The following is a 12,419-nucleotide window of genomic DNA, read 5'->3' as shown; positions in this document are numbered from 1 at the left end:
CAACTGCCGCCAACAGAAAGTGCAAGAAATTTTGCTAAAGAGACTAGACCCTCAATTACTGGGGGATTTCTTCGTTATCTCATGGATGAGAGGCCTTCCAACATTACTTTGGAAAGTACTGAACAAAATCAAACAAGACAAGGCCAGGGTCATTTTAATTGCAACAGTCTGGTCGAGGTAAGTCTGGTAACCTTACATCATTCATCTTGCTTCTTGTCCACTCATGAGACTTGCAGCTAGTTGGCGTTCTGTTGTCTCAGGATGCTGGTCAGATTTTTCACCCCAATCTGAAAGTTCTGCTACTCCAGGTGTGGCTCCTGAATGGTTCTTGGGGACAGAGACCTCCTGTTCAAGGTAGGAGCAACATATATTATTAAACAGCAGAAAACATCTACCAGAAATACTTACCTTCAAAAATGGAAGAGATTTTATCACTGGTATACCTGTCAACAAGTCTCTCTCCTGTTCTCTTCTCTTCCCACCATCCTTGACCAATTAAAGACTTCAGGTCTCACTGTGAATTTCATCAGGGTTGACTTGGCAGCTATTACAGCCTTTTACTCATTTGTAGAAGGTTTTTTGATCTTTGCTCACCCTGCAAACTCAGGATTTCTCAGAGGACTGATGAATCTTTTGCATCAGATTAGAGAACCTACTCCAGTATGGGACTTGAACCTGGTTTGTAATTACCTTACAAAACACCCTTTTGAGCCATTAGCTACAATATGTTTGTTGCTTTACTTATCCATGAAAACAGCTTTCTTGGTGGCCAGCACTTCTGCCCGGAGGGTAAGAGAACTGGGAGCTTGAATGGCAGACCCTCCTTTTACAGTGTTTCTCAAGGAAAAGGTAATTTGCAACCAGATCCCAAGTTTCTGCCTAAGATGTCTTCTGAATTTTATATTAATCGGACCATTTATCTCCCAATTACTTTCCCAAAAGCATATCAGACTAGACAAGAAGCTACCTTCCATATCCTTAATGTCAGAAGGGTGTTAGTCTTTTATCTGGACAGAATCAAACTGTTCAGAAGGTCTTCTACACTTTGTTTCAGCTATAGACATATTCAAGGGATCCGCACTCTCCTCTCAAAGATTCTCAAGATGGATCTTGGGGTATATTATTGCATTTTATGATTTGGCTGATATTCAGCCTCTTTCTAGAGTAATAGCTCTTTCTACAGGTCAGTCTATGTCTGTGGCATTACTCAAAGATGTTCCAGTTACTGAAATCTGCAGAGCTGCAACCTGAACCTCTGTACATACTTTCTCCAACCATTATGCTCTGCTTTGCCTCTAGATCAGATGCTGCAGTTGGTAATGCAGTTTTCTCTTCAGTACTGAACTCTGTTCTGAAGCTCCCTCCTTCTTATGGAGGTACTTCTTGGAAGTCACTTGAAATGGAGCATCCATAGGGACACTACTCAAAGGAGAGCTTAACTTGTGTAGTAACTGGATTTATTCAAGATGTTCCACTACCCACCCTCCTTCCCCTCTCTTGGGAGTTTCCTATATGTCCTTGAGATGGGGAATGAGGATGTGTAGGGCGCATGTGCAGGCCAAATAGGCGCTGCTACCAATAATTTTCATCCAAAGGTTCAGGGACACATGCATTCCTGAAGTGGAGCAACTACAGGGATACACACCTTGAAGAACTCCAGTTAAGGCACATTAAACTCAATCCAGAAAAAAAAGTTACTCAACAGCAGGAGATGACATACAGGCATTGAAAGCAGATCCCAACAAGATTAAGGCAGAGACACATCAGCTCCAGTGCATATAGAAGGGGTACGGCGCTTCAGAGGAATGATAAATTTTCTGTCCACACCTGGCTGCAGTAGTAGAACCCATATGTCAGCTCACAAAGCAGGATGTGGAGTGGGACTGGGAAGGTTACCAACTCCAAATATTTGACATGCTGAAACTAATAACAGATGCCCCTGTCCTGAAGTACCACCAACCAGGAGAGCCACTGACCCTCCAGAGTGATGCATCAGAGAAAAGATTGGGCATAGTTCTTTTGCAGGAGCAGTTAGTCACTTATGCCAACAGAGTCCCGTCAAAGACAGACGTACACCCACTGCTGCACTTCAGAGAACTCACAGCTCCAACACTGCCACCATGTTTCATTCACAATGAATGAAAGTTAAGATGAACAAATAAAACTTTATTAAATTCTGTGCACTGTTTTGTCCATGTGGATGAGTTGCTTCCAGCCTAACTTCCTTGCATCCCTGTTTCTATTGGTGTACTGTCAATAAAAGTCCCTCCAAGAAACATGGACCCTCTGACTCCAGTTCCACTGATCATGATAAAGGCAGAACACTGGTTTCAGGGCCTATGCAGTTGGGCTGCAGAGCCCCACATCCCAAGGAAGGAGGATGGACAGGAGTTCTGCACCCAGAATTCTACCTGAGAGGCCCAGAGTTTTAAACAGTGACCGGGTGCTGCCTAAACCCAGCTGGTTTGGAAGCACATGGGATCCAAAGGTTGGTCCAGTTGCAACATGGAACACAGCCAGTTATTTAACATGGGGTATCCCCCTTTCTAGCTAAACTCCCACAAGACTTGACAGAAAAGTTGAACCCCATCATTGCCACAGGTTAACTAATGGCTAAAACCTCATTGCAGACTGCACTGGATGTATCAACACAGCAGCTGATCCATGGCCACCGTGGTAGCTGTGTGCAGAGATGCATGGCTGTAACCCTCTGGCATTCTGAGAGACGTGTGGAGCACAACTGGCAGTTTGCCCTTCAAGGGCACAGGCCACACACAGATGACACACTACACTACCTAAAGGATTCCAGAGCCAGACTTCATTCATTGGTCATCTACATCTCAGCCCCAAATCATAAGTCCTCTAGATATCAGGGCAATCCAGGCAGAAGACGTCTACTTAGCCTCAACAACAGCCTTCTGAGTAGCTACCCTGGAAGATGTTAAGATTCTCTCAAAGGACACGATCTTCCCCACTTACTAGGCAGCCTTCATTTGCTTCCAGACAGCAGGTTTGACACAAGGATCAGGAGCCACACTCAAATCACTCAAGAACCACCCCAAGCCCTACCTTTGGATGCCATCTTGCTTTCTTAAGAACATAAGAATGGCCCTACTGGGTCAGACCAAAGGTCCATCTAGCCCAGTATCCTGTCTTCTGACAGTGGCCAGTGCCAGGTGCCCCAGAGGGAATGAACAGAACAGGTAATCATCAAGTGATCCATCCCCTGTTGCTCATTCCCAGCTTCTGGCAAACAGAGGCTAGGGACACCATTCCTGCCCAACCTGCCTAATAGCCATTGATGGACCTTCCTTCACACTTGGACTTCAATAACAACAGACAAATGCAACAGAGGGTCCTGTGGCACCTTTAAGACTAACAGAAGTATTGGGAGTTAGTTAAGACTAACTTCTGTTAGTCTTAAAGGTGCCACAGGACCCTCTGTTGCTTTTTACAGATTCAGACTAACACGGCTACCCCTCTGATACTTAACAGACAAATGGGTGCTAGAAGTTGTGTCTCATGACTATTCCATCTAATTTCAGGCCTTACGCCCTACCCATCCTCCCTTCCCTATCATTCTTCAGGGATGCTTCTCATGAAAATCAGCTAAAGGAAGAATTGTCTTCTCCACTTTGCCAAGGAGTCATAGAGGACATGGTACCTCTGGAGTACAGGGGAATAGGGTTCTACTCCTTATATTTATTTATTTATTTCTTTGTCCTGAAGCAAAAAGGGGGTCTTCATACTATACTAGGCCTGAGTAGACTGAATAAATGTATATGCCATCTCAGATTCAGGATGGCAAAGCTTACTTGGATCATCCTTTTTCTTTCAGGCTTAAGACTTGTTCATATCCCTCGAGCTGCAAGACACACACTTCCATATTGCCACCCATCTGTCCCACAGGAAGTATGTATAGGGCCAGCCAGGAGCTGTCTCTCGCTCCCCCAGCCCCTGCTAGCAGCACTTCTCCATCCAGAGTGCTGGCAGCTCTCTCAGCCCTCCAGAGACACAGTCCTTCCTCCCTGGTCTCCCAGCAGAGAACTGAACTCCACTGCCCTGAAGCTCCCTTTTGATATGGGCCTGCTTGGCCCTGATTGGTTGCTCCCTTCAGCCCTTCTCTGATCGGCTGCCTCCTACACAGCCTCCCTAGGGCTCTATTGACCCCTTAGATACCAGTGTGAGACAGGTGCCCCATCACATCACTATTTAGGTAGTGGCAGTCAGGACTCCTTAATATTAATACCTCCTTCCAGTTGGGGCACTGCTTATCAATCACATAGAGGGGATGACAACATCTGGAAGAACCACGGGTACTGTAAAGTTCAATAACCATTCTTTTTAATAAAAATTTGTTGTTTTCCATTTGGCAAAAAAAAATTTAACCTGTGTTCCTAATGAAGCATTAAATTATCATGGTCTTTTGGTTTACTACTTTTTGTCTGTCAACCAACATCACTTGAAAATGTCAGCTCTGTAGGGGGAATAGTTTACACCTACTGCAGAGGCAATATTGAGAGCACAGTTCAACAAATCACTTTAGTTCCATGGGACACAAATAAGTAATTGGCTCAGATTGTCCCCTCCTACATTAAAACCCAGGAGAAGGGGACTTTTTGTCTGGAATTTTCTGTGAGGATATCCTCATAGATATTCTTGCATTCTCCTGTCAGGGGTGAGGCAGTATTTTCTCCCCTTGCAAAAAAGCCACCCTCAAACCTGGCAGATCTCAGGGCCATCTGCACTGAGGTCCTATGCCCTCTGGCTGTGACCTGCAGCCCCTGGGGCTGTATTCATGTTTTTAGTATTTTCTGTGGAGCTGAAGAAGGTACAGTATGTTTCCCCACTCCTCCCCAATATTTTGACATTTTCCCCTTGAAAAATAGTCCCCTCTATAAATCAATTTGTCATATGGAAAATATAAATGCTACTTCTCCAAATAGAGTAATGAAGATGTACAGCTGTAGCTATTTCAGTATCTGCTCAGAGTATCATCCATATAATACTTTAATTAGGCAAAGGGTGTGTCTCCTTATATGTAAAACCTAAACACAAATAATGTTAACTTTACACTGTCAAATTAGAAAATACAACCAGTCTTGTTGCCAAGGAGGCTAATGGCATATTGGGCTGCATTAGTAGGAGCATTGCCAGCAGATTGAGGGAAGTGATTATTCCCCTCTATTCGGCACTGGTGAGGCCACTTTTGGAGTATTGTGTCCAGTTTTGCCCTTCCCCCCTACAGAAAGGATGTGGACAAATTGGAGAGAGTCCAGCGGAGGGCAACAAAAATGATCAGGGGGCTGGGGCACATGACTTACGAGGAGAGGCTGAGGGAACTGGGCTTGTTTAGTCTGCAGAAGAGAAGAGTAAGGAGGGATTTGATAGCAGCCTTCAACTACCTGAAGGGGGGTTCCATAGAGGATGGAGCTAGGCTGTTCTCAGTGGTGGCAGATGACAGAACAAGGAGCAATGGTCTCAAGTTGCAGTGGCGGAGGTCTAGGTTGGATATTAGGAAACACTATTTCACTAGGAGGGTGGTGAAGCACTGGAATGGGTTACCTAGGGAGGTGGTGGAATCTCCATCCTTAGAGGTTTTTAAGGCTTGGCTTGACAAAGCCCTGGCTGGGATGATTTAGTTGGTGTTGGTCCTGCTTTGAGCAGGGGGTTGGAATCGATGCCCTCCTGAGGTCTGTTCCAACCCTAATCTTTTATGATTCTGTGATTCTGTGATCACATCAAAAAGTAAAGGGTTTGTTAAGGAACCATGCATGTTTTCAAATGCCCTTTACTGTCTAGGAAGACTGAGTACAGTTCTGTGTCCCTGGTCTGTTTCTGAGTTTCTTTGCTTCTCACCATGCACGTTCTCAAAGGGAGAATTACAAAGCAAAGAAAGTATTTAAGGAGTGGTACTTCTAACAAGTGAAAACATGGAAGCCTGTGCTGTAAATATTCTAACAATAATTATCCACAATTTTAATATTTTAAAATATGGTGAATTAACTTGCTTTTACATTTGTACTCTGTTTTCACAAATACTCTGTGTGCATGAGGCACTACTGAACAAAAACAACACATAAACACTTCTTACCAGGGTTGGTCTATAATTTTTAATCCCGGTGTGAGATGACGTTAGCAGGATAAGCATCCCCGGAACACTGGGGAATAGAAGAACCTTACCGGCTGAAGGTGAGCTAATGATAGCTGTGAAGATTAAAACTGCACAAAATCCCTTCTTATCATTGAGCTTCATTTTTTCCAAGACACACAGGGCTAAATCTTGCCATATGCTGCACTGGTGCACTAGACAGTAAAGAGAGCCTAGAAAGCTTACCCCTTACCTATGCAGCTGGAGAGAAAGAATACTAGGAAAATTTTATGCAGCTTCCATATTGGCCAACACTCCACAGCCCCAAAGAGGCATGATTTGCTAGCTAGAGAGCAGAGGCAGCACAGAAGCTAGCAAACAGAGCTGAAAACAGGGGAATTTGAGTGGGAATTTGTAAGGGGAGTTTGGAGGAGGTGGTATTTTTGTGGGGTGTTTTTCCTTCTTGACAGGAGCTTAGGAAGTGAGGCTACAGAGGCAGCCCTGCTAGTGAACTGAAGAATGGAAGAGATGGTGAAGATGACTGGAGGTGGAAGCTGCAGGATGTATATTCTTCTGGAGTTGGTACCTGAAAGGTGCTTTGTTTGTATGAAGTGCGGGCTGAATGGTTTGATGGAAGAGAATATCCAAGGTTTGGAGATGCAGCTAGAAACTGTGGTAGAGTTTTGAAGAGTATTTGAGTGCATAATGGAGGGAAGGGGACAGGAGGCTAAAGGGAAACATAAACACTTGTGGATACATGATGGACCAGAGAACTGTGAGGGTAGACTGTTGAATGAGGAGAGTGGCCAGTGGAAGCCCGTGGCTATGAGAACAAAGCAGAGGAAAGGACTGACTACCAAAGGAGAAATAGAGCTGAGGAACAGCTTCAGTGAGTTGGAAAATGAAGGGAGGAGGCAGGCAGTAACAGAAGATAGAAGAGCAAGGAAGAAGAGAAGAATTGCTGGTTCCCTATAAGAAGTGGGGAAGAGACAGTGAAGATAGCCAGAGTTTGGAGCCCTAGGAGGATAGGGAATGAACAGAAGATAAGAAGACTTGCAGCCATTAAAAAACAGAAGGGGGACGGACAGAGGATCACACCAACACCAGGAAGAAGTAGGTCTACGTGACTGGGGACTCCCTATTAAGAACAGACAGGCTTGTCACCAGAGCTGATCCAGAGAACGAAAAGGTGTACTGCCTGCCAGGAGCTAAGATACGGGATGTGGACCTAAAGCTGAAGAGGATCCTAATGAGATCAGGAAAGAATCCACCAATTGTCCTTCACTTGGGAACAAACTATGCTGCTAGATTCTCTCGGGAATGCATCAAGGAAGACTACACCCAGCTAGGGAAAACACTTAAAGATATGGAAGTAGAAATTACCATATCTGAGGTAGAAGCTAAACTCAAACACCTTGATGGGACCAAATCAGGGCACCCAAATAATCTCCGTCTGAGAATATTAAAGGAACTGGCACATAAAATTTGCACGCCCAATAGCAAGGCTTTTTAATGAATCTGCAAACTCAGGGATCATATCCTGTGACTAGAGAATTGCAAATATAGTACCTATATTTAAGAAAGGGGAGAAAAAGTGATCCAGGAAACTGCAGGCCCATTAGTTTGACCTCAATTGTATGTAAGGTTTGATAATAAATTTTGAAAGAGAGAATAGTTAAGAACATAGAGGTAAACGGTGATTGGGATAAAACACAATATGGTTTTACAAAAGGTAGATCGTATCATACCAACCTTATCTCTTTCTTTGAGGAGATAACTGATTTTCTAGACAAAGCAAATGCACTAGATCTAATCTATCTGGATTTCAGTAAAGCATTTGATACAGTTCCACGTGGGAAATTATTAGTTCTATTGGAGAAGATTGGGATTAATATGAGAATCAAAAGATGGGTAAAGAACTGGTTAAAGGGGAGGTAAGGAACTGGTTAAAGGATACAGTGGATCAATCTGAAAATTGAACTGTCAGCCTGGAGGGAGATTACTAGTGGAGTTCCTCAGAGATCGGTCATTTTCATTACTGATGTTTGCACAAAAAGTGGGAGTGTGCTAATAAAATTTGCAGATGACACAAAGTTGGAAAGTACTGCCAATACAAAGGAGGAACAGAATACCATACAAGAAGATTTGGACCACTTTGAAAACTGGAGTAATAGAAATGGGATGAAATTTAGTAGTGCAAAGTGCAAGGTTATGAATTTAGGGACTAACAACAAGAATTTTTGTTATGGGGACATATCAGTTGGAAATGAGAGAGGAGAAGAAAGACCTGGGTGTATTGGTTGATCACGGGGTGACTATGAGCTGCCAATGTTATGTGGCCATGAAAAAATGGCTAATGCAGTCCTAGGATGCATCGGGTGAGGTATTTCCAGTAGAGATAGAGAAGTGTTATTACCATGATACAAGGCACTGGTGAGACCTCATCTGGAATACTGTGTGCAGTTCTGATCTCCCATGTTTGAAAGATGAATTCAAATTGGAACAGATGCAGAGAAGGGCTACTAGGGTGATCAGAGGAATGGAGAATCTACCTTATGAGAGGAGACTTAAGGAGCTTGGCTTGTTTAGCGTAACAAAATGAAGGCTGAATGGATATATGATTGCTCTTTACAAATACATCGGAGGGATAAATACCAGGGAGGGAGATGAGTTATTTAAGATAAAGGTCAATGTTGGCAAAAAAAAAAAAAAAAAAAAGCAACTCCAAACAAATGGATATAAATTAGCCATCAATAAATTTAGGCTTGAAATTAGACAAAGATTTCTAACTATCAGAGGAGTGACAGCCTTCCAAGGGGAGTAGCAGGGACAAAAAACCTAATTTGTTTTAAGACTGAGATTGATACGTTTATGGAGGGGAAGGTATGATTGCCTACAATGGCATATGGCCCAACCTCCATTGCCTTTAGCAAATATCTTCATTGGCCGAAGATGGTAGACCAGCTGGGGAGGGCTCTGAGTTACTACAGAGAATTTTTTCCCAGGTATCTGGCTGGTGGGTCTCACCCATATGCTCAGGGCGTAACCGATTACCATATTTGGAGTTGGGAAGGAATTTCCCCCCAGGTCAGATTGGCAGAGTCCCTTGCGGGGTTTCGCCTTCCTCTGCAGCTGGAGGCATCAGTCACTTGCTGGTTTAAACCAGAGTAAACGATGGATTGTCTGTAATTTGAAGTCTTTAAATCAAGATTTGGGGACTTCAGTAACTCAGCCAGATGTTTTGGGCCTATTACAGAAGTGGGTGGGTAAGGTTTTTTGGCCTACAATGTTTGGGAGGTCAAACTAGATTGTGATGGTCCCTTCTGGCCTTTAAAGTAATAGACATGGCCAGTCTCCAGCATATTTACAATAAGCAGCATGCACTAGCCAGGGAAATACACTATTTCTTTTCAAAGGAGTAAGTAGCGAGATATCCCCATCAGTTTATAGCTCCCCTTCAACCGTCCTGCACTGTGATAGCAGTATGGCTCTAATGCTGGAAACACAGCTCTGATTGATATCTTCCCCTCCCCTCTCTCCCCCCACTCAGCATGCATGGCCACATATGTAAGGGACAGAATTTTTCTCTTAGAACTTTGCTTATAAAATATGATCTTTGCTGTAGTTAGAAGTGTAACTGTCCATATGCATTTATTTTAGCTGTACTTCTGTATTTCACTGTCTGTCTGCATTGCTATCAGAAACCTCAATTTTTGAGATTTCCTCTCTCAAATCACATAGGACAGAAATCTGCCATGCAAGGTGACAGGTAGGATTCATATTTTCTTTTCAACAAAAAAACCCCTCCTTTTTTAATTCTCTAAATTGATTTTAAGTTATAGAATTGCAAAACCAGAATTTCTCCACCTTTACCTGTACTAAAAATCGTTTTCTTTGCTTTCCACAATGGCTTTAGTGTCATTTGACTTATGAGTGATTTCATTTTGAAAATTTGCTACTGAGAAACAAAGTTGAGCTTTTTATATTTTACAAAACTTAGGGCTGGTCCACACTAAGCCCCCAGTTCGAACTAAGATACCCAACTTCAGCTACGTGAATAACGTAGCTGAAGTCGAAGTATCTTAGTTCGAACTTAAAGGTACTTACCGCAGGTCCACACGCGGCAGGCAGGCTCCCCCGTCGACTCCACCTACTCCTCTCGCAGAGCAGGATTACCGGCGTCGACGGCGAGCACTTCCGGGATCGATTTATCGCGTCTAGACAAGACGCGATAAATCGATCCCAGAAGATCGATTGCTTGCCGCCGAACCAGCGGGTAAGTATAGACGTACCCTTAGTAGTAGAACAAGCCTCGTTATTGTATAAGCAAACCTAATAATGCTGTAACATTCTCTCACTCAAATATTTCGGAGTATGCCACCATCACTAGGATGGAGGTCATAGTTTAATTGAAGGGAAAGAAAACATGAAAAATTTGAATCCACAGCTATTATATTAAAATAACATTAAGGGTAGGACATAAGCTCTCATAGCTTTTAGATTTGGAACTGAGGCTGCTACAACATCCTATTCTCATCTTATTAAGTCTAGTGATTGTAAAATGCATGGGTTTTTTTCATCTTGGGTCATCAAATGAAGTGAGACAACTGTTTCCTCTTACTAGGAACAATAAGGATGAGTTAAGTTGCAACTTCATTTAGAATCTCTGTTTGTAGGTATCTATTTCTCCTTTTAGTATTACTATGCCTTTTTTATATTTAATATAGTAACAGAACCAAAACTTCATAATTTTCTAAATATTCCATGAATGACAACTATTTAAATGACTCTTAGACACTGTTCTCTTCTTCTTTGAGTGCTGGTCCCTGTGTGTATTCCATTGTGGGTATGCATGTGCTCCATGTGACTGAAAGAGAGAGAATTCTTGCAAGCGGTGTCCGTTGATCCCCTCCTGCGCCCCTGCCATCCTCATGCTTTGCACCAAGAGTATAAGGGGCAGGGTGGACTGACCACTGCTCCAGTTCCTTCTCTACCATGAATCCAGTCATTATCTGAAACAGGGGGAAGGAGGGTGGGTAGTGGAATACAGATAGGGACCACACATCTCGAAGAGCTCCAGTTACAACCAGGTAAGTAACTTCCCTTTCTTCTTCAAGTGTTGGTTCCTATGTGTATTCCACTCTGGGTGTCTGACAAGCAGTAGTAAGAGAGGAGAGTGCGAGGATGCAGAGTATGGCTACATGTAAAACTACAGCCCCAAATGATGTGTCAGCGGAGGAGTCTTGGACCAAGACATAATGTTTCATGAATGCATGGATGGGACTTCACGTAGATGCCCTGCAAATGGCAAGTAGCCAGCAGACAGTGCGGAGCAGTGCAGCAGAGCTGTCTAATTTCCTGATATTGTGTAGTGCTGCAGCTCATAGATTTCATCTCAAGTAGGGTGTGTTAGGATCAAAGGGTTAAATACATGTTTGTAAATGACTGTTGACAGAATTTCAACGTAGTTTCACTCACCAAGGTAGACAGTTGATTTTTATTTTTTATTTTATAGAACTCTGCTAGCCAAAACATAATCTGTCTGTGCCTTATTTTTCTTCATCCATAACCTTCCCACCTTTGTAAAACAGATTTAAAGATGGAAGGAGTTAAATAAGTGAAAAATAAAACTATTTATTATTATTTGTGGGGTATGTTTGTACGAGTAATTTTGCAGACTTGCTTTAAGGTCAAAAGTGTGTTGTATTATTTATTTTAACTTTTATTTTTTTCCAATTTGTTAGGATCTCAGCAGCAAGGATATGAAGAGAGACTTGTACATAGTTGCACATGTAATTCGAATAGGTACAGTATGGTTTGCTAACTAAATTTTTTTTATATTAGCTCAAAATGAAAAGTATTTTTAAAACCTATCTTATACTGAATTGACACTGTGATGAATTTTACCAGTTAGAAAGCTCCATCACAGACCCTACCTCTTTGTTGAAACAGAAGTTCAAATCATGGCATTATAGATAAGTGTTAATACATTTTAGTAATTGCTAGACAGTGATTTTTCTTGATCTGGAACATAAGACTTGGGTAAATACCCATTTGGAAAGAGAAGGTTATCAGTTTTATCGTGTAGCCTTCTAAACCTTGAACACAAGATGTAGGAAAGGGGGAGATAAAGCTCACTTTTTGGAGGGGATGTCAGCTAGGATTACCAGATAGCAACTGTGAAAAAACGGGACGGGGTGGGAGTAATAGGCGCCTATATAAGAAAAAGTCCCCAAAAACGGGACTGTCCCTTTAAAAATGGGACATCTGGCCACCCTAATGTCAGCGTACCTGGTCATTCAGAATTGTAAATCATTTGCCGATGGAT

The 12,419-nt window shown here is 42.7% G+C and overlaps 1 protein-coding gene across 1 annotated transcript in view; it reads left to right on the top strand.

Annotated features, from left to right (window-relative positions):
- Window positions 1-12,419, top strand: part of DOCK3 (dedicator of cytokinesis 3) — a 611,447-nt gene that overhangs the window by 381,006 nt on the left and 218,022 nt on the right. Inside the window, exon 10 of the mRNA XM_065408097.1 lies at window positions 11,836-11,896. Within this exon, the coding sequence (XP_065264169.1) occupies window positions 11,836-11,896 (61 nt within the window). The remainder of the gene's footprint in view (window positions 1-11,835; window positions 11,897-12,419) is intronic.

Source organism: Emys orbicularis, chromosome 7 (genome assembly GCF_028017835.1).
Source record: "Emys orbicularis isolate rEmyOrb1 chromosome 7, rEmyOrb1.hap1, whole genome shotgun sequence".
In the NCBI taxonomy this organism is placed as follows: Eukaryota; Metazoa; Chordata; order Testudines; family Emydidae; genus Emys; species Emys orbicularis.
Note: the sequence above shows the minus strand (reverse complement) of the source record. Positions and strands in the feature narration are given on the sequence as shown.